Raw genomic sequence first — 23,184 nt, forward strand, 5'->3', positions numbered from 1 at the left:
TCCAGGATAGGGCGTGATGTCGCTGGATGGGATGAAGATTCTGGCAGGCCTGATCAGCAGTTTTTGCTTGGAAGGGGGCAGGCCATAGTCATTACACTCTACATGTATGTCTTTATATGTCTTATCACTGCAGAAGGTTCCATTGTAGCAGCAGCAGCTTAGACTTGGGACTTCTGAAGCAACTGGTTTTTCCCTTCCTTGAGAAGTGCTCCTTTGGAATTCTAGTTCAGGTCTTGGGAAAGAGAGAGAAGTTATTTTAGTGGTGAAAACCTTTGCCATAAGCCTTCATTGCTTGTCTGTTCTTTCACCAGTGCCCTGCTGCAGCAGAAGTGTTAGTCTGAGATTTCAGTACAGCAAATCTTTCTGCCATAGCGACACAGGATGCAGCTCTGAAGTTGAAAGGAACTCTAAAACGTTATGTTGAATTCATATATCTAGATAGGCTCCTTCAGAAATAGCTCTGTTCTGAAATTATGTTTTAAGCCTATATCTTGTTTAGCAGGGCTGGGATACACCCTAAGTCTTTGTATGTTCATCCTCTCCATTCAGTGATGTCACACTACACTTGGGATCCCCCTGCTACTCACGGGCTCTGTGATGTCCCGCTATCCCCATGATCCCCTGCTGCTCATGGGTTCTGTGTTATCACACAACCCCACCCAAAAAATCTTTGCTGCTCACAATTTCTGTGATGTCATACCTTCTCCGGGTTCCCTACTACTGACAGTCTCTGGGAAGTTATATCAAGCCCAAGATGTCCTGATGCTCACAGGTTCTGGACTATCCCATTATCCCGAGGCACCCTTGCCTCTCACAATCTCTATGAGGTCATGCTATTCCCTGTGGCTCACAGCCATTATGTCACACTGTCCCCAGGATTACTGCTGATGTCGGGTTCTGTGATTTCACACTATCTACTGCTTATGTCACATAGGATCTATGAAGCTACAGTAAATAAGTAGGTCAGTGTGAGAGCTTAAATTAGACCCAAAAAATCCCATGCATTCACATCTATATACAGCACAGGCTTTAGGGACTTCCGTTCCTAGGCTCTCTGCTGCAGAAGCCCTAAAACGCAGCAATAAAATCATCCAGGGAAAACATTTTTTTTTTTTTTTATTTGTTAGCCCAGTGAAAGATACCTCAACCTGCATCTGACCCTATTTATTTTCTGGGACAAATACAGCAACAGAACAGTGTGGAGATCAGCAAATAAAAGTAATCACTGACTCAGTGCAACATTTAGGGTCCCTGCCTTGCTATGATTTAATGTAACTGAAATACCATGCTGATCTTTCAGTGTCCGAGTTTGGACATCATGCTGCAGTCCGAGTGATAGCACTGTACAACCAGGACCTCCAGCTGCACAAACCTTGGCGGCATATATGATTTTGAAGTGTTAAATTGCTAAAGTTCACCAGGACCTTGATTGGAGACAAGTTATTATACAAATACAAATAGGGATAGATTTTACAAAAATGTGCCCACGCAAACAAAAGAACGCCGGATTTTATAACATACGCGCATAGCCGTGCATATCTTATAAAATCTGGGGTCGGCACACTGCCCGTTCCCTCCGAGGCCGCTCCTTCGGCCTCCCCCCACCTTCCCCTCCCTAACCCACCCCCCCTACCTTTGTCGACAAAGTTACGCCTGCTTGAGGCAGGCGTAACTCTCGTGCGCGGGCTGGCTGCCCATGCGCCAGGTTCCGGTCCGGGGGCTGGTCCGGAGGCCGTGGCCACACCCCCCGGAATGCCCCCGGCCCGGAAGACGCCCGCGGCCACGCCTACGGAACGCCCCCAGATGATGCGTTGCTGCGACTCCCCCCCCCCCCCCCCCAGGAAAGCCCTGGGACTTACGCGCATCCCGAGGCTTGCGCGCGCCGCCAAAATAGGCTCGGTGCGCGCAGGGGGGGGGGTTTAAAGGGTTACGCGCATAACTTATTAAATGCAAATCCGCTGCACAAAGCAGCCATGCAGCAAGCTCTCATTTATGCAAAATGATATCCAAACCTTTACTCCTAGAGCAAAACAGGATTGCAAGCAACTGTCCATACCAAGCGCTTATGAGGGAAGGGGGGACATTTGCTGATTGCAGGCTTCAGTTGTATTTATTTAGATTTAGCTCACGGTGAGTTACATTCAGTGCTGAAGGCATTTCCCAGTCCCCAGAGGACTCAGTCTACGAGGTCCAATGCAATAAGAGACACCTTGAATTCCGCACCGTTTTAATGAGGCACATTTTCTGCACATAAAACTAACAGCCACACGCAGAAGCACGGCGCCCGCCCATGTATATCCAGTGTAAATGAAGTCCTTAGCCAATAGCCATTACTCTGCTCGGCAGGTGCATACAGATGCTCACAGCCTAAGGCATTCATTGGTTTTTTAACGCCGGAATTTAACTGCAGCTCAGATGTGGAGTAAAGTTTACTCACACTCTTTCTAGCTAGCAGCGGTAAAGGATTTCTTAGCACGATGGTATATCTGCAGTTCTTTTTTATGGTCGCCTAACTCTTGTGTGAGCGAGCCAGAATAAAAAGAGAACAGGATAGAAGAACCACAGGCGAAGAGAATACTGAAGATAGGTGGAGGAAAGAGGACCATGTGGTCCAGAGATTTGCAATCTGGGACCATGCAGGCAATGTATATTTCTGCTGGAAAAATTCCAAAACTCTATTCCACTGTCAGAAATAAATGCAGATTTTTAAAGAATACAATCCTGATGCCAGAAAACCTTGTGGAGTTTAGATGCATTTATGCCTAAGGCAATACATTTCTGAACATAACTTACCACACTCGTGCACATTTTTCCATGTATGCACTTTTGTTTACCCCCACATTGATTTGCATATCATTAGTTTACCACATTGGGAACTCAGGAGATGTGGTTGCACCTGTATTACTCACACATGGGCTGAATTTCAATGTGCATTTTTTATTGCATCAACCTGCAAGTTTGATGCAATAAACTTGCATAGATTCACCATTCTATCGCAGAATGGTGAATCCAGCGAAATTGGGAGGGCAGGGGGGCGGGCCTGCGAAAGCCGGCAGCCTTCGCACCACCGAGGTGTTTTCGCTGCCGGCTTTCGCACCCAACAGCGCCACCGTGAAAGATTTCATCTGCCATTTAGATGCCCAGTACCCTAGTCTTGCAGGGTACTCTTGCAATTCCCCCACAATCAGCTAGTGATCTGACAACAATTTTGTTTGATCGTGTCACTCATCACTCCCTTTTTCAGATCTTTTAGAAATATATTGAAAAACACCAGTCCCAGAACAGATCCCTTTTCCACTATTTACCTTTCTCCATTAAGAGAAATTACCATTCAGACCTACTTTGTTTCCTTATCCTTTAGCCAATTACAGGGGCGGATTCCAAGAAAATATTGGCCCAGGAGATTTTTTAAAAACCCTCATGCACTTTCCCTGCAGCACATATGTCACTAGCTCCCAAAAGCACGCCAAGTCAACCCTGGCCCTGCAAAATTTAACCAAAATATCTCCAAAATAAACTTCATATTTCCTAAATAACTAAGAAGTCGAGCACATTCTAGACCAGCGGTGAGCAGAGCTGCAGCCCCGGTTCTATCCATGCAAATTGGTTGGGTCCCCTACACATCTGCTTATATCTCTTATGGAGATATATCCTGGATTCCCAGTCTGGCTCTTGAACCACTGCCAGTCGGTGTCAGACACACACACACACACTCAGTAACAAACAGATTTTTAAATTGCAGAAACTTTATTAGCACATATACGACAACCACAAAGACACATACTCTTTCTTAGACACAAAGATACAACCACACACTGAGAGTGTGTGTGTGTGTGTGTGTCTGTCTGTGTCAGAGAAAAAGATATATATATATATATATATATATATACACACACACACACACTCTCTCTCTCTCACAAAGTGTGTATGGATGTGTGCCTTTCATTCTCTCTGACACACACTTTCTGACATGCTACTGTTGCTTATGTGCTCACACAAGGGTCGATTTTAAGACCCACGCGCACGTGTTATAAAATATGATATCCATCCGCACACACGTGTGGGCAGGTGGGCTCTTTCACGCACGGGGTGGGGGGGAGGGGATTTTATAAATTACACGAGGCGATGCGATTGGTCTTTTCCCCAGTTCCCTCACAGTCTGCTCCCAGTAAAGAGTAGACTGGGAGGGAACTTCTCTACCCACCTACCTAACCTTCCTCCTTTTTCCCCTCTCCACCCCGATCCCTAACCAGGTACCCCAAATTTTTTTATTTCTATATTTACTGCTCCTCAGGAGCAGACGTAAACTCTGTGCACACCCTTCCCCACCCAGACCACGCCCCCGGTTCACCCCTTTTACTTGGCCCAGCACTTCTGTGCGTAACATGGGTTACGCGCATGTCTGGACCCTTTGTAAAATGCGTGCGGCGTGTGCAGGGCCCGGCCGCACATGTAACCCCTGTTTTTTTACGCGCGAGGGCCTTTTAAAATCGGGCCCCCAGTTCAGCACTGCTGCATCATAGTGTAAAGCTCTTGCTTGCTGCTAACCCTTCCCCATTCTGCAGCAGAGCCTCCCTTTACCAATCCCATTTTCTAGGAGACTCGCTGGTTCCACAGCTAGCTACTTCTCTCACCTCAGACAGAAGCCTACCTAACACTGCACAGGCACTTCCAGCTGGCTTACCCCCTTCCTTCCTATGCCTGTAGCTTGCCTCCACTTCTCCGTAACCCTCCCACCACTCTAGTGCATTCCCACTGACTGCAGGCTGTTGCGCCCTCTGTTGCTCACCTTTTTTCTGCCTGACTCAGTCCATTTTGGCAAGATGGCTGCCTTCGCTTCTCCACACCGAATCCTCTGGCGTTCCCGGTCCAGCATGGGCTATTGCATTCGTCAGGAGTCACCTAGGGCATGCGTGCGCGCAGCCCCATCCTTTATGTGCTTCACGGCGGGAACCTCGGGGGCAAACCAACCGCATGACGTCACTAGCTCTGGTATTTAATCTCTGCTCACGATTCACAATACAAGTTAGCAAGGAATCCTCCATGCTGATCTCGCCACATTACCAGATGCTCCCGCTGTGTGTACTTTCGCTTCAGGACGTCTTTTGCAACAGGAGCTGACCAAAACGGTTTACAAAATTTCAAAATAAAAATAGGAGATAACAACTACAAATTAAATTAAGATAAAAAATTTAAAATATAAAATATAGAAAATCATAGAAAATAAATAGAAAAATAGAAAGTTAAGAAAAAAATAGTGTTAGAATTAGGGCTTAAAATTATAAATTGTATCTCCTCAAATTCTTTAAGTTAACTATGCTGAATCTTATACAAACAAGGGTATAGTCAGAAATAACTTAAAACTAGAGTAGGAACAAGGTTCCCAGAGTTTTTTCATAGAGTTTACAATAGTATAATTGGCAGGGAATAAGTATGTGAAATTTATGATTGTTGTATGTTCATTCCTTCTTGCCCTGCAATGTACCAGGGCTCCTCCTGGAACCCGATTCCAGCCACCAGCTGTCATGCTTGAGCAATGGCTATCCCCAGGGGCTAACACCACCAAGGACCTTCCACTCCGTCACCACACTCAGCCTGGCTACTACCAAATATCCTTTTCTTAAAGAAATGTTTTCCCTACCAGTTAGTGAGTCAAGTCCAGTTCTACACAGTGATCTTCTGTAGTATGCTGGTGTAGTTAAATTCTGCTATAACAGCAAACTTTTGTACATAGATGTGTTTATTTTATCTATCTAGCTCTATAGATAGATAGAAAATGAACAGGTCAGGACCAACATCAGGAAGGTTTTTTGTTTTTTTTCACAAAAAGGATGGTGGACACATGGAATGTGCTCCTGGAAGAGTTTGCAAGGACAAAAACAATAAAGGAATTCAAAGGGGCATGGGATGGACACAGAGGATCCCAGTGGCTAAAGGAAGGAAATGAGGAAAAGGGTAACCCACGCTGACTGCGAGAACCTGCACAGAGCAGCAAATACCCTACGAATAGAATCATAATAAAACAGGGCCTGCTGAGCAGACGGGCTGGACCACTTGGGTTTTTGCTGCTGACATCTACTCCATTACACACACACACACACACACTCATATTATTATTATTTTAAAATAGGATTAGTCACTCACTCCACTAATACATTTATACATTCATATGCACACAGGCTACAAGTTGCATTCCTGCTCACTTTCAGGCCGATTCAGTAAAAACGTGGGAGAGCGGATGAACACCCGCTATCCCGGCGCGCACACTGGCCACTCGCCGGGGCACGTAATACAGTATTCAAATTAAGTGGTGTGGTAGAATCGGGCAAAAGGAGGCGCTAGGGACACTAGCGCGTCCATACGCCTCCTTTTAGCCCAGAGCGGCGGCTGTCAGTGGGTTTGACAGCCGACGCTCAATTTTGCTGGCGTCGGTTCTCGAGCCCGCTGACAGCCACGGGCTCGGAATCAGGACGCCGGCAAAATTGAGCGCCCGGTTTTCAGCCCGACAGCCGCGGGCCGAATTCAAATTTTTTTTTTTAAATTTTTTTACTCTTCGGGACCTCCGACTTAATATCGCCATGATATTAAGTTGGAGGATGCACAGAAAAGCAGTTTTACTGCTTTTCTGTGCACTTTCCCAGTGCCGGAAGAAATTAGCGCCGACCTTTGGGTCGGCGCTAATTTCTGAAAGTAAAATGTGCAGCTTGGCTGCACATTTTACTTACTGAATCGCGCGGGAATACCTAATAGGGCCATCAACATGCATTTACATGTTGAGGGCGCTATTAGGTGCCGCGGGTTGGACGCACGTTTTCCTCCCCTTACTGAATAAGGGGTAAGGGAAAACGCACGTCTAAGAGCAGGCTAACAGTGCGCTCCGTCAGACCGCACTGTACTGTATCGGCCTGTAAGTTTGCCAGCCCCACCTCTGGGCTCTTTGTGCTGGACCCATGCTTGCGCCCAGGTGGAAAACACAAGGCTGGGTGGGGCAATAACTTTAAAAGGAAAAAAAAAAAAAAAAAAGGAGGGGAGGGGAGAGAGCTATAGCAATCTTAACCCTGCCCTTTTCCCCATCTGAGTGTGGGTGGATGTTAAGAGAACCATCATATATGATAAAGTGATAATTGCATGCAAACTTCAAAAAGCATGTTTTATGACCCCCCATGAGCTAGATGTGTACATTATAGGGTCTTGGACTTGCTCTGTTGGGGTGGAGGAATGGGGATAAGGGTGTTTCAGCAGGGAAGGAGTCCGGCGGCTTGCATAGGGTGTATGCAGTTGGGAGGGAAAGGATACAGGTGGTGATGGATATGTGGTGTGGGAGTGCACTATTTGCCCCATGTACTCTCCACATTCTCCCCATCCATGTGGGGATAAAGAAAGAGAGGGGGAGAGAGAGGATAGAGAACTCACCTCCTTTTCTCCACCCTCCCCCATATAAGTGCAGAGGTGGGAGGAAATGCGTACGCATTCTTTTCACCCTCCTCTCCGTTGAACATTCGGCTTTGTCTCCCTTCCCATTTCACCCTTCCTCCTGTGGGTGTGTGTGTGTGGATGTTGTGGGGAGGTGAAAGTGAGGGTGTTGGGGGGGGGGGGGGGGCACATGTAATGGGGTTCATTTCAGAGGTTTGTGCATGTGTTGAGGGGGAGGGAGCCGGGGATATATGGGTGTGCACTCTCCACTTTGACCAACTCCCTCTACCCCCTCCTCCTTGTGTGCGTGTGTATGTGAGGGGGATTGGGGGGCACATGGCAAGGAAAGTGGATGTATGTATGTTTGGTGCAAATGATCTGGGAAGGCAGGGGATGGGTGTTGGGCATGACTGGAGGGGGGGGGGGGGGGTGCATGCATACACTTTCTTCCCCTCCTGTGGGTGGGTGAGGTGGTGTACGCAGGATGCGAGTAGTGTGTGTGGGAGTGGTCATGGAAGCGGTGAACAGGAAGGCACCATCTCTCCCTCTGCTCCTTTCCATACTCTTGTGTGCAAACTGTGCATAGGAGTGTTGGTGCGAGAGAGTGTGTGTGTGGGTGTTTTTTGGAAGGGTAGTTGGTGGTATTAGGGTGTGTGGGTGTCTTAAGAACATAAGATGTTGCTATACTGGGTCAGACCGAGGGTCCATCAAGCCCAGTATCCTGTTTCCAACAGTAGCCAATCCAGATTACAAGTACCTGGCAAGTACCCAAACATTAAATAGATCCCATGCTACTAATAACAGTAATAGCAATGGCTATTCCCTAAGACGGTAAATTTAAACAGCCACTTGGGTATATGGTGGCTCACACACATGGACACAGCCATTATATAGCATACACACGTATATGCTTGTATGATACACAATCGGCTGTAGGAACATACATGTGCGCACAATTTTGTATGGATGCATGCATGTGTATGCAAATGCCGGCTCTACCGCGTAAGTGGGGGGATCCTATTAGATATGCATGCAGACGCAATTACCAGCTTCCCCAGCTCATTCCCAGCTCATCCAAGTAAAGGGTCCTGTCTTCCCAACCCCACTCTAGTTAGATAGGGGAGTTGGGATTGTGTGAGCGATAAAGAGGTTGGGTGTGTAGGTAGGGATGGTGGTGTACAGTGGGAGTGGGGGTATGTGCATTTGGGGAATGTGAGGGGCATGTGTGTGTAGGTTTAGAGCTGGGCTGTAGGGGGATTCTGGATGTTGGGTGTGGGTTGATGGTGTTAGAGGGACTGATTATATCCATGCATCCCTCACTCTCTGGAGAAATATATTTCTTCACAGAAAGAGTGGTGGATGCATGGAATGCCCTCCTGCAGGAGGCAATGAAAGAAAGAATAGCAATGGAATTCAAAAAGGCATGGGACAAACACAAAGGATCCCTGCTGGTAAGAGAATGAAACTGAAGAAATGGGGTAATATTCTATTACATCTAAAATGTAGATTTCAGCCTGCAGGGAGTGGCAATTTCTATTACCGTCCAGAGAAAGCTTGCTGGGCAGACTAGATGAACCATTTTTGTCTTTTTTTGCCATCATTCACTAAGTTACTATGAGTGTGTAGGGGAGGTGGCGGGTAATGGTGTAAGAGTGTGTGTGTGTGTGTGGGGGGGGGGGGGTTGGAGAGCAATTGTATGTGAATTTGGAGACTACAAATGATAGTGGGGTCAGGATATGTAGTGGTGGGATATATCTGTATGTAGTTGGGTGAGGTGTGTATGTGTACAGTTGGGGGTGGAGGGGTGTGGGTAGAGTGGTGGTGGGATGTGGCTTGTAGGGTTTGTGTGTGTAATGCCCTTGTGCTCAATTACCTGCAGGGGGATTCCTGGATCAAGAACCAACCTAGCAAAACGCACCTTGGGTAGACTTTCTCCTTGTCTGCTTGGTGCCTCCATCTGGGGAAGAAATTATTATTGGGTAGGATTTCCCTCCCTTCACCCCAGGAAAACCCAGAAAAGAAATGGGACTGAAAGCAGGGCTGGTAATGTACACAGGTATCTATAAGTTTTATTAGACTACACAACTATATACATTTCTACAGGATATCAGCTGGTGTTTGTCCCCCCATGCCACACCACTACAAAGGAAATAAGGATCAAACCCAAACTCTCATCCATGTGAAGAAATGCAAATAGGACAGTGGATACTACTAGTCATTTATTTATTTTCTGGGGGGAGAGGGTGCGAGAGTTGGAACTACTTGTATCCAGGTTATTGCTCCTTCTCCTTTGCTGTACTGGTGGGTACCAAACTGTACTTCCCAATCCACTGCTGGGGTCCATACCCTCCTGAGGGACCTGTTTCCATTTTGTCACTGAGATCCACACCTTGCTGGCAACCCAATCCCACCTCCCACTCAGCCACCAGGTTTCAAATTCTCCTAGCAGACCTGACTCCATCTCAGCACAGCCAAAGTCCAGCATTTTTTTTTCAAGGGAAGGGAGCTTTCATTTCTAGGGTATATAGCTCTACTAGACTCATGTCTTTTAATTGCAACTTTTAATGAGTCCACATCTGGACACTTCTCAACCACAAGTACTGAAGCAGAAGTATAGAAAAACAGCAAGCTCTTGGACTCTTGCTTGCCGCTCAGGTTGAGAATCTGATAAAACTGTCTTTACTACATTTCCAACCCAAATCTCTCTTTTAGGCAAAAGTTGTACAATTTAAGACACAGCCAATATTTACGAAGTTATATTTGACTAATTCAGCAGGAAGAGGCAGGGGGTTGTCATATGCAAATCCCCAACCTGAAACTCTGACTCATACCTCTACAACAGGAGTTTGATAACCTTTGCGGTAGGAAGGTTGGTCACCTTTTTACCCTTGCTCTGTTCTCCCCTCTCCCCCCCTTCCCTCAAGTGCCAAAGAAAAACAAGAATAGACCTGCCTCCCCTGCTGGAAGATCATCTGTTTTAATGTACATTAATAGTCCAGCTTTTCAAACACACTACTTACTTATTAACAGCAAAACACAAATGTGTTTGTGTTAATCCCTTTACAGGCTCCCAGTGTAGCAGAGTGGTGTTCGCCTGTCATACTTGCACGGTGGTTATGCATTTACAGGCCGATGCAATATCAGCGCGGGGGAAAACAGGTGCCTGATCTCACAACACGCGCCGATCGACCTCTTCAGGGCGCCCGATTTAATATTTAAATCAAGTGCCATGGCAAAAAGGAGGCGCTAGGGGAAACTGTGCACCCCTAGTACCTCCTCGGCAGCAGGCACCCAGGAGAGGTGGTTGGCAGCGGGTTAGGAAAATGTACACTCGTTAATTGAGCGTTCCTTTTCCTAACATCATTGCTGGCACCCTTTTTTTTTTAAAAAAATGGGGGGTTTTATGGACAGTTCTACTTTTTTACTTCCTCCAACTTAATATCACCACGATATTAAGTGGTAGGAAGTACAGAAAAGCAGTATTTCCTGCTTTTCTGTACACTTTTTGGACTCCTCAAAAATTAACGCCTGCTCCGGAACAGGCGATAATATTGGAGAGTAAAAATGTGCGTATTGGGCACACTTTTTTTTTTTTTGTAGGAGAAATAGCTAATAGCTTGATGAACAAGGATTTGCAAGTGATGAGCGCTATTAGCTACGTGTGTTTTGGATGCACTATGCCCCATTTTGCATTGGAGGTTATGGACACGCTACCAATGACATGTTGAGCCGTGTGCTAGGGCCAGCGCACGATATTGCATCGGCCTGTCAGTTTATAGCAGCTACTGCAGTTTAACTGGATATATACCCTTTAACTGCCAGCTTTAGCAGCAAGGAGGAGGCAGCACATCCCAGGTTCAGTCCTGGAGAGAGAGACAATCTGTTCCCTCTAAACCCAGAATCCAAGCACCAATTCCCTTTTTACATGATGGCAAGTACCCCCACCATTAAAGGGGGGGGGAAGGGAGAGTAACATTTACTCAACTAATAGGATAGAGAATGTTATCTTCACTCTAGATTTGCTACTGATTACATTCACAACATAAGAACATGCCATACTGGGTCAGACCGAGGGTCCATCAAGCCCAGCATCCTGTTTCCAACAGTGGCCAATCCAGGACATAAGAACCTGGCAAGTACCCAAAAACTAAGTCTATTCCATGTTACCATTGCTAATGGCAGTGGCTATTCTCTAAGTGAACTTAATAGCAGGTAATGGACGTCTCCTCCAAGAACTTATCCAATCCTTTTTTAAACACAGCTATACTAACTGCACTAACCACATCCTCTGGCAACAAATTCCAGAGTTTAATTGTGCATTGAGTAAAAGAGAACTTTCTCCGATTAGTTTTAAATGTGCCCCATGCTAACTTCATGGAGTGCCCCCTAGTCTTTCTATTATCAGAAAGAGTAAATAACCAATTCACATCTACCCGTTCTAGACCTCTCATGATTTTAAACATCTCTATCATATCCCCCCTCAGTCGTCTCTTCTCCAAGCTGAAAAGTCCTAACCTCTTTAGTCTTTCCTCATAGGGGAGCTGTTCCATTCCCCTTATCATTTTGGTAGCCCTTCTCTGTACCTTCTCCATCGCAATTATATCTTTTTTGAGATGCGACGACCAGAATTGTACACAGTATTCAAGGTGTGGTCTCACCATGGAGCGATACAGAGGCATTATGACATTTTCCGTTTTATTCACCATTCCTTTTCTAATAATTCCCAACATTCTGTTTACTTTTTTGACTGCCGCAGCACACTGAACCAACGATTTCAATGTGTTATCCACTATGACACCTAGATCTCTTTCTTGGGTTGTAGCACCTAATATGGAACCCAACATTGTGTAATTATAGCATGGGTTATTTTTCCCTATATGCATCACCTTGCACTTATCCACAATAAATTTCATCTGCCATTTGGATGCCCAATTTTCCAGTCTCACAAGGTCTTCCTGCAATTTATCACAATCTGCTTGTGATTTAACTACTCTGAACAATTTTGTGTCATCTGCAAATTGGATTATCTCACTTGTCATATTTCTTTCCAGATCATTTATAAATATATTGAAAAGTAAGGGTCCCAATACAGATCCCTGAGGGTGTACAACATTGCTCAATAAACTCCCCCCTTAATCTTGGCATAATAGGTAGGGAGGTAATTGCACAGCTAGATTAGAGATGCCAAGATTAAAATGTACATTGTTAGGGGGGGTTAGAGTCAATACCCAGATTCAGTCAGCAGAAAAGCAGCCGCTGCAGTGTTGTACAGAGAGAATCCCACTGAGGGCTGTAGCCAGTCTCAGACTCATAGCTGCCACTCACTCATACAGCAACCCTCCTAACCCTTTAAATATTCTACTGAGGTCACATTTACCCCAAGAATTTTTAAAGAGAAGACTCCCAGAAGGAATTAAAATGGAGAAGACACCATTACAGTGATACATGTTAAAATTATTTTGTGAAGCAAAAAGAGCAACTCACTAAGAGGCCGATACAGTAAAAATTGCGGGAGAGCAGGCGAGCGCCCGCTCTCCTGTGCGCGCGATTCAGTAAATAAAAATTATTCAAATGAGGGCACGCGGTAAAAACAGGTGCTAGGGACACTGGCGCGTCCCTAGTGCCTCTTTTTTGACAGGAGCAGCGGCTATCAGTGGGTTTGACAGCCGACACTCAATTTTGCCGGCGTCAGTTCTCAAACCTGCTGACAGCCATGGGTTCGGAAACCAGATGCTGGCAAAATTGAGTGTCCGGTTTTCAACCCGCGAGTCGCGGGCTGATTTATAAATTTTTTTAAAATTTTTAATTATTTTTATCTTTTGGGACCTCCGACTTAATATCGCCATGATATTAAGTCGGAGGGTGTACAGAAAAGCAGTTTTTACTGCTTTTCTGTACACTTTCCCGGTGCCGAGAGAAATTTACACCTACCTTTGGGTAGGTGCTAATTTCTGAAAGTAAAATGTGCGGCTTGGCTGTACATTTTACTTAGTGAATTGCACGGGAATAACTAATAGGGTCATCAACATGCATTTGCATGTTGCGGGCGCTATTAGTTTCGGGAGGGTTGGACGCACGTTTTTGACGCGCTATTACCCCTTACTGAATAAGGGGTAAAGCTAGCGCATCGAAAATGCGCATCCAAACGCAGGTTAACAGTGCGCTCCACTGTACTGTTTCGGCCTGTGAGTCCCTTCCCCATCCCCCCCCAAGAGGCAGCCACTAGGAGCACAGTAAGCACAGCACCGCAGTTTGGGAGGAAACTGGATATAGGTAGCATGTTTGGAAGAGGCAGCTCTGGATTTTACGCCAATATTAGTTACACCTGGAATAGTATTCAGCCCACAGCCCTTAAGAGCAGCTGACAGGAGGTAGAAAAGAGACATTTTCAGGCTTAGCAGCCAATTTGCCCACACTGGAATCCTCTGAAAACATAGACACACAATTTTCAACAAGTCAGCTTGATTTTATTCTGGAAACTTCCCCACCCTCCCCCCAAAAATTGTATTTTCTCTCACACTAAATGATGCAGCCAAGCATTCCTTAACCCCTTACTTACAGCATTAAATCAATGTTGGGGGAGGGGAGTAGGTAGGAGGCCCCTACTGTTATGAGAGAATAGTGTTAAGAGATGTGCTTATCTTTTTTCCTAAAGGAGAGTACAAACATTTTCTTTCACAAATTATTCTGTTCTATTGTAAGAACTAAAAAGAAAACCCCCCCCAAAAAACAACCCAGATTAAACATAGGTAGAGCAGAGTTACAGAAACAGGCATGGCAAAGCAACCTCACTATTTAAATGAAAATGGTGGAAGCATGGGGATCTCTTCATTCTTCAGTGAAATGCATTGGGCTAGGAGAAAGGGAAGGAGGAAATGTGAAGTACATTTTTAAGTTAAAGAAGAAGGGGGAAGAGTAGGTAGCTTGAACTTGACAACAACTTTTCAGAGGGATGTTAGAGTTTAGAGTAGGGTAGATGGATTACAAGGCAGAGGAGTTTCAGAAGGCCACAGGCAGGTGATTTTCAGACTAAAGCAAATACATGCAAGACTAACCTGGTTCTTAAAGCAAACATATGCAAATCAAGAAGGTTCACTATGGACAGGATGCAGAGTGAATAGCAAGCAGGACTGGTGCTGGCACAGCAGTGAGAAAAAAAAAAGCATTGCTCCAGCAGTAAGAGTGCACTATAAATAGCTCCCCCTCAATGTAAGCACTTCTTACCCAGTCACAGCCTGGCAGGGTGGGGGGGTTTAGCGCTTACTGCTGAGCTATGCCTCCCACTCCACCCCACCCCCTCCATGTCTACTCAGGTAAGCAATGCCTTCTTACCCTATTCACAACCCACACTGCCCGCCCCTCTCTCTACCTACAAAACAAGTGCTAATTATTTAACATACTCTGCATGAACCTACCTCTGTCTGACCTGTACAGCACCGAGCATACCCATTAGATACAGTTATAAATTAAAAAAAACAAAACAAAACACTGAACTGGGGAGGTGATAAGCAGAAATATACACTAAAAATAGACGTAATTTTCTTATCCAGCTCTGCTATGCAGCTGTGATGGCAGCAGTCTCTCTTCTTTTCAGTCTGGTGTGCATGGCAATGAAAGTATTAGATTGGCTGAGATATGCCTCAGATACAAAGGAGGCAAGCAAAATCTGAATGCAATATTTACTCCCAGTCTGCCCAATGTAATAAAATTGGAGTTAAATTTTAGTGGGGGCCTTACTTAATACATATTAAAAACAGGGGTCGCTGTGGGATAAGAGTAAGCTAACAGTATGTAAAATAAGGAGTACAAAACAGGCATGCTAAAATGTGCATGAACCTGAAAATCCGCACTAATGCATAGAAGTGGTTTAAAACGGGAGTAAGGAAGTAACTACTTGAAGCTGAAAGCCATGTGACCAAAATGACTTTGGATGCAAGGGTGACACTGGGCATAATTTCTCATGTAAGGCCATTTGGGCAAGGCATGCCATGTGAAATTAAAGCTCTCTATAGCAGGCACCTACAGGCGAACAGTACATGTTGTGGTGCAGTGTATCCCTTAAATGGCTGTAGTTGCTCATTCCATATGGATTTTCAAGTTAACATTTACTCCACTTCAGGCCAAAGACTAAACTTCCAATTCTGGTGGCCTTGATATTCCATTGCTGTACCCTGTGCTAGTGTCTAGCTGTTTCTGCACAGCCACAGAATAACTATGTCCACCAGAAATGTGAGGTCACTTAACCTCAGACCAAAAGAAGGTGTTATATTTACAGTTCAAACTCCCTGAGGTTGTGATGTACGTGGTGTTGTGCATCCCAGCTCTGACATACAGTTCAGCTGTAGATGCCTTCCCCAGAGAGCTTACACAGTGTTCAGCTATAGGTTTCAGCCCCAGAAAACTTATGCTGGCAATTTAAATCCTGTCTGAGGTGGGAGTACCACACTGGGCACAACAGACAACACTGGCCTCCAGAAATGTGACTTGCCTCCACCTCTGATCCAGGAGTTCAATTTTCCTTGTAATTTCTGAGGCAGGCACCAGTAGGAAAATTAGTTTCTTACCTGATAATTTTCGTTCCTGTAGTATCACGGATCAGTCCAGACAGCTGGGTTATGCCTCCCTTCCAGCAGGTGGAGTCAGAGAACAAACTGAAAAGGCACGCCCTGATAACCCAGTGTGCCACCTGTGGTCCCTCAATATAATGAATAACCAAGCAGAAAGAAGAAACCCAATCCAACTGCCGAACAAACCAATGGCCAATGACTGGAGCAAAAAACCAATAACAAATGGCTCAAACATGGTCCGAGGACCAAACTAATTACAAAGTTGCAAGGAGTGTAGATTGCTCCCACCTTACAGTTCAATGAATCGCTCATCTTCTGAAATTCATCTGAAAAATCTGTATACTCTGCAAGAGAAAGAAAAGGGAAACGATGGACTTACCTAACCACCTGGGCGGGCGTCTGGACTGATCCATGGTACTACAGGAACGAAAATTATCAGGTAAGAAACTAATTTTCCTTTCCCTGTATGTACCCGGATCAGTCCAGACAGCTGGGATGTACCCAAGCCATTCTAAATGGGGTGGGATCTGGTAAGTCCCGCTCGAAGAACCGCGCTCCCAAAACAATCCGCATCTGGAGCCCGGACGTCCAAGCGATAATGCCTAGCAAAAGTGTGCAGAGATTTCCAAGTCGCCGCCCTACAAATTTCCTGAGGAGAAACATTTTGACTCTCTGCCCAAGATGCTGCCTGAGATCTAAGAGAATGAGCCTTAAGACCCTCAGGTACCGGACGGCCCTTACATATATACGTCGAAGCGATGGCCTCCTTCAACCATCGGGCAATAGTAGTCTTAGACGCATACTGACCCTTCTTAGGTCCACTCCAGAGCACGAAGAGATGGTCCGACAACCTAAACACATTAGTCACTTCCAGGTACCGGAGAAGGACTTGACGAGCGTCCAACTTTCGCAACTCCTGAGCCTGAGGGGAATCAAGATCCAAATCTGAGAAGGCCAGCAACTTGACAGACTGGTTGACATGAAAGGCTGACACCACCTTTGGGAGAAAGGATGGCACTGTCCGAAGCGAAACTCCAGAAGATGAAAACCAGAAGAACAGTTCCCTACACGACAATGCTTGGAGCTCTGATATCCATCTCACTGAACAAATAGCCACGAGAAACACTGTCTTTAGTGTCAAATCTTTCAACGTGGCCCGTTTGAGGGACTCAAAAGGCAGGGCGCATAGAGCTCGTAGAACCAGATTCAAGCTCCACGACGGGCAGACCTGCTGAACTGGAGGATTTAGATTCTTGGCGCCTTTCAAAAAACGTGCCACATCTGGATGGCCCGCGAGGGAAGTACCATCCACGGGGCCTCGCAGACAGCCCAAGGCTGCTAGCTGAACCCGAAGGGAACTGTACGCCAACCCCTTCTTCAGACCTTCTTGTAAAAATCCTAGGATGTGGACTACCGTGGCCCTCCTTGGGGAAACCTGAAAACCGGTACACCAGGAATCAAAGACTTTCCAAACCCGAGCGTACGTAAGCGATGTGGAAGTCTTGAGCGCACGAAGCAGAGTAGAAATCACTGACTCAGTGTATCCCTTTTTCCTCAACTGGCGCCTCTCATAAGCCAGGCCGCTAGATAGAAGAGTTCCGCCTGATCAAAAAATACCGGACCTTGATGGAGGTGGTTTGGGATGTGGCCGAGACGCAAGGGACCCTCGATTGCCAGGTTGATCAGGTCTGCGAACCAGGGTCTTCGCGGCCACTCTGGAGCCACCAGGATTACCGGACCCTGGTGGGGCTCTATTCTTCTGAGCACTTTGCCCACTAGAGGCCAAGGAGGAAACACATAGAGGAGTACATTGCTGGGCCAAGAAAGGACCAGGGCGTCCACTCCTTCCGCTCCGTGTTCCCTTCTGCAGCTGAAAAATCGTGCCGCTTTTGCATTTGCTCGAGTTGCCATTAGATCGAGGCGGGGGACCCCCCACCTCCGAATCAAGAGCTGCATCGCCTCCTCGGATAGTTCCCACTCTCCTGGGTCTAGCTGTTGTCGACTGAGAAAATCTGCCTGGATGTTGTCTACTCCGGCTATATGAGACACTGCTATATGCTGCAGATTGCGTTCCGCCCATGCCAACAGCTGGTCTGCTTCTGCAGCCACAAGTCGACTTCGTGTTCCGCCCTGACTGTTGATGTATGCTACTGTGGTAGCATTGTCGGAGAGGATCCTCACTGACCGATTCCAGACCAAGGCAAGGAAGCTGCGTAAGGCCAGACAAACCGCTCTGGTTTCCAAGTGATTTATGGACCATCTGGACTCTGAAGTGACCACAGGCCCTGAGCAGAGTGTGACTGGCACACCGCCCCCCAACCGGAGAGGCTGGCGTCTGTCGTCATGATCAACCACTGAGGGCTCTCCAAATCCATCCCTTGCTGTAAGTGCTCCGGGATTAGCCACCACTGGAGACTGCTTCGCGCCGGCTCCAGGAGAGTCAACTGAAGATGAAAATCCTCGGATTTGGGGTCCCAACGGGAGAGCAACGCCCTCTGTAAAGGTCTCAAATGAGTGAACGCCCATGGGACCATTTCCAGAGTAGAAGCCATAGAACCAAGAACCTGTAAATAATCCCAGGCGATGGGCAACGGAATGGCCAGTAGTCGAACTTGAAACATCAACTTGTCCATTCACTTTACGGGTAGAAACACCTTGCCCACTCTCGTGTCGAATCGGGCACCCAGGAATTCCAAGTCCTGTGAGGGAATCAGCTGGCTTTTGGGAAGGTTGATCACTCAACCCAAGGACTGGAGTCGAAGCACCACCGAGTGAACTGCCTGCTCGCACTGGCTCTGCGTCTTCCCTCGTATGAGCCAGTTGTCCAGGTAGGGATCAACCAAAATCCCTTCTTTTCTCAGCGATGCCGCTACCACCACCATGACCTTGGTGAACATACGGGGCGCCGTTGCCAGACCGAACAGGAGCGCTTGAAATTGATAATGCTCCCCTAGAATCATGAATCTGAGAAATCTCTGATGATGCTCCTGAATACCTATGTGTAGATAAGCCTCTTTCAGATCCAAAGAGGCCAAAAACTCTCCTTTGTGCACTGCCGCAATGATTGATCTCAAGGTTTCCATGCGAAAACGGGGAACCTGCAGGGCTCTGTTGACCTGTTTCAAGTCCAGGATGGGACGGAAGGAGTCCTCCTTCTTGGGAACTACAAAGTATATGGAATACCGGCCTGTCAGATACTCTCCCGGCGGGACCGGGATGATCGCTCCCAGGGCCTTCAAATGATCCAAGGTTTGGAGCACCACTTGCCGTTTCATCCGCAACCCGCAAGGGGACACCATGAAGAGATCTCTTAGAGGGAAAGCAAAATCTAAAGCGTAACTGTGACTTATAATGTCTAAGACCCATTGATCCGACGTGATCTTGAGCCATTCCCCCCGAAAGAGAGAGAGACAGCCCCCGATCACCGGAACGGAGGAATGGGCCGGCACACCTTCATTGAGCTACCTTGTTATTGTTGAAGCCCTGGGAGGCACCATCTCGGGAAGGCCATCTACCCCGAAAGGAACGGGCCCAAACCTGGGACCTAGACGGAGCTTGCCGAGACGGGAAGGACAGTGCCCTAGCCGAATGAAAATGCCTCTGGCCTCGAAAACGACCGCGAAAGGAAGAGAAAGGGCGAGTAGACCTAGGCTTGTTCTCCCGCAACTTGTACCCCTTATTGTCTCCCAAGTCCTTGATAAGCTGTTCCAGGTTATCACCGAAGAGAAGCTTACCCTTAAAGGGAAAAGAATCCAACTGAGACTTGGACGAGGAATCCGCAGCCACAGTAGCCTCCTTGCTGCCACCGCGGAGGACATTGCCCGAGAAGAAGTTCGCAGTAGATCATAGAGGGCATCCGCAGTATAGGAAACAGCCACCTCCAGGCGGTCTGCCTGCTCGGCCTCGTCCGGTGGTAAATTCCTGTGCAGTAAGGAGCTGCTGAACCCATCGGAGAGTGGCTCTCTGCATAAAACTACTGCAAACCGCAACTCTCAACCCAAGGGCGGACACCTCAAATATCCTTTTAAGCAGAATTTTGAGCTTTCTGTCCTGAAGATCCTTCAGGGCCGTGCCGCCCGTCACTGGAATAGTAGTGTGCTTGGCGACAGCCGAAACAGCGGAATCCACTTTGGGAGTCTTAAAAAGTTCCAGATACTCGTCCGGTAGTGGATAGAGCTTTTCCATCGCTCTACTGACGCGAAGAGTAGCCTCCAGAACATCCCATTCGCGAGTCATGAGCTGTAAAAGGCTAGGATGGAAAGGAAAGGCTAGAGGGAGAGCACGAAGACTGGACAGGACGGGATCCCCCGGGTGTTTATCCATCCCAGCCTGTGGGACCAGTAAATCCAGTTCCACCAACACATGCGGAATGAACGGATCCAACTCCTCCCTCTGGAACAAACGAAGCACCCTTGGATCGTCCCCCCTCCCCCGGCGCTGCGGGATCCACATCGTCGCCCATGTGATCTCCCAGATCTTGATTGGGGTCTAGAGGCACGGGGTCAATTGAACAATTCGGCAGTGACGGAAGTGCTATGGCCGGTCGCAGCGATGGGAGCGCTGGAGGATCAGGCCTGGGCCTTTTGGACTGCTGCGGAAGCTGAAAATCATCAGCCTCTGCATCTAAATAAGCTTTGTGCAACAGCAGCACAAACTGCGAAGAAAAAGGGTGCTGTCTCTTTAAGGCCCCCTCCTTTGGTGCCGAGGGAGTAGGAGAAGGTGGCAGAGGCTGGGAAATGTCATCGGGGGGGCGGGACCGGGCTTAAAACGCGGTGGGGAGGGAAGTTCCCTCCTCCGGAGCTCTGTTCTTCTACTGCGGGGGAAATATTCAAAATGGCCGCCGTTCCCGCGCTCCGCGGGAACGGGACCAACTGACTGGACCCCCCTCCAGTGCCCAATTATTTGCTCCCCGCCCTCGCGGGGTCGATCTGCTGCCCGGGAGAGGCAGTTGTGAGGTACCCTCACCCCCCGGTAAGCACCGGGAGCACAGGCTGTCGCGGAAGAGTCATGCTGCCGACTCTCCACAAGCAGAGCACTGAACTCCCCGTGGCATGGCTGACAGCCCTGAGTTCTGCAAAGCAAAAACAAAGCAGCTGGGTGAAGTTCCACCCCTTCTGGAGGCCCGGGGACGCGCAGGCTATGATAGAATTTTTTTTTTTTTTTAATATATTCACTAAATTGTTGATCTAATCATTGGCCAAAAGTTAAAGCATAAAGATTCAACAACAAAAGAAATGAACTGAATAAGAGCAGGACCACAGGGTATGCTGTCTTCCACCTGCTGGAGTCAGAGAAATACTGAGGGAATCCAGTATCAAGTCCAGGATGGGACGGAAGGAGTCCTCCTTCTTGGGATAACCCCTGGTTATCAGGGGGTGCCTTTTCAGTTTGTTCTCTGACTCCACCTGCTGGAAGGGAGGCATAACCCAGCTGTCTGGACTGATCCGGGTACGTACAGGGAACACAGGTTTTCTTTGTTTTCTGAATAGCTGGACAGTATGCACTCATGTAGTGCTAAAGTGTGAACTATTCAGCTGTTAGTGCCCACCCTGAGATTTTACAGTGAAATTTAAACTCCTGGGTCTGAGGTGGAATAAACTCATATTTCAAACTAACACGCCTAGCACAGCAATAGTATAACATGGCCACCAGAAACGTGAGTTAAAGTTTTACTCCTGCTCTGACCCAAGAGTTAAGTTTCCAGTGTTTAGAAAAGGTGCTTTAAGCTGTCTGCCCTTTAATGCACCTCCCTGCATTTTTTTACATGGGATTTGCATGCACCCATGCTAATGTTATTGCAGGTTTTTATTCCTGGTTTAGCATGCATTTCTTTTTAAGAAGTTAAGACCCGTTACATACCAGCATTAACTTATTGTAGAAAAATGCATGCTATAATAGGAGTAAAAACCCGCGCTAAAGTTAGCATCCCTGATTACACTGGCCCCAGTAATTGCTGATGACACATAAAAATGAATGTGCAGTTTTGTTTTACAGGGCTCTGTTAATCGTTAACAGTTCATATATAACAAAAAATAAAAATCCAAACCCCAGCACCACAAAACAGAATTCATATCCATTCTTTTCAGGAAGAGTGCATTTGTACCTTAATTACTTCTTTTACTGTGAGCCACCTTGAGCATTATTTGGAAAGGTGGGTTAAAAATCCAAATTATACTTTTCATCATTTGTTACCTTCTCCTTTGCAGTGTCAAAGATTCATCTCATAGGCACTGTCTTCACATATCCTTTCTGCACAGTGCCTTTTAACACGAGCTGTTTCCATCTATCTGCACGACATGCATTACTGTAAGATCCCCCCGGATCACTTCTCGTATAGCTTAATAAAGATTCATTCCTAGCATTAGTTCTGAGGATTATTTTTTTTTGGGGGGGGGGGGGGTGGAATTGGGGGCCATAGCCTTGCCTCACGGTGAGTAAAACAGGACTGGTTTGTACCTCTGCTCAGCAGGAAGCATCTCTGTGATCCTCTTCCAGACCCCCTAATCATTTTCAAGACCTGCTAAAGAGACAGCACATGCTGCACAAACTTGGCTGTTTGGAGTCTCAAGGTTACCCATTTCTATTTAAATCACATCTGAAAAACCTATCCTCACTCTCTCTCTCTGAGATAAAACAGGATTACAGGGAACAGAATGCATCAGGCTGAGAAAAAATATATACATGTGTATATATAAAAAAGAAGAGGTAATCATTGTGCAAAGTAGAGAAGCCTCTCAATATCTGTCGTTTCCAAGGTCCCAAATACATCAGAATTGAGGCCTGCGCTGTTCTGTCCTGGAACACCATGCCCTCTTCCATGGACGAGGCAACATCGGAGCCACTCCCTGCAGCCTCCTACTACTCCCATCACAGAGTGGAGGCTGTGCTGACCAAGACTTCAGAGACCCCAAGGCCCAGCAACAGGCTCGGAGGAATAAGAAATGCAAGACACGTGCCCTGCTGATCCTCCACCAATTGCTGGGGGTGATTCCAGATGGCAAACGTAACTCCTCAACCAGCTCGGGAGCACTTTAACAGATGGTCTTGTCTGGAAGCAGTCTGTCTGGCAGTGGCTTTGCCTTGTGGCGCTTCATGTTCCTGTGATGTTAAGAGGGGGGGGGGGGAGAGGGGGGGAAACAAACACACAATAACAAATCAGCAGAAACTAAAAAAAAGTCTTGGGGCCAGATAGGGAAAGGAAAAG

General features: G+C 47.0%; 1 protein-coding gene across 8 annotated transcripts in view; it reads right to left on the reverse strand.

The window, feature by feature from the left end:
• Positions 1 to 13,820: 13,820 nt before the first annotated feature.
• The window catches only part of LOC115092844, a 69,093-nt gene continuing 59,729 nt past the window's right edge, over positions 13,821 to 23,184 (reverse strand). For 6 of the 8 annotated variants that reach the window (XM_029604189.1, XM_029604185.1, XM_029604186.1 and 3 more), the window contains one exon: positions 13,821 to 23,078. In XM_029604189.1, coding sequence (XP_029460049.1) covers positions 17,535 to 18,506 — 972 coding nt within the window. In that variant the 5' untranslated portion in view covers positions 18,507 to 23,078 and the 3' untranslated portion in view covers positions 13,821 to 17,534. The remainder of the gene's footprint in view (positions 23,079 to 23,184) is intronic. The other 2 variants (XM_029604191.1, XM_029604192.1) reach the window with 1 other exon arrangement.

The sequence above is a fragment of the Rhinatrema bivittatum genome, chromosome 5, assembly GCF_901001135.1.
Source record: "Rhinatrema bivittatum chromosome 5, aRhiBiv1.1, whole genome shotgun sequence".
In the NCBI taxonomy this organism is placed as follows: domain Eukaryota; kingdom Metazoa; phylum Chordata; class Amphibia; order Gymnophiona; family Rhinatrematidae; genus Rhinatrema; species Rhinatrema bivittatum.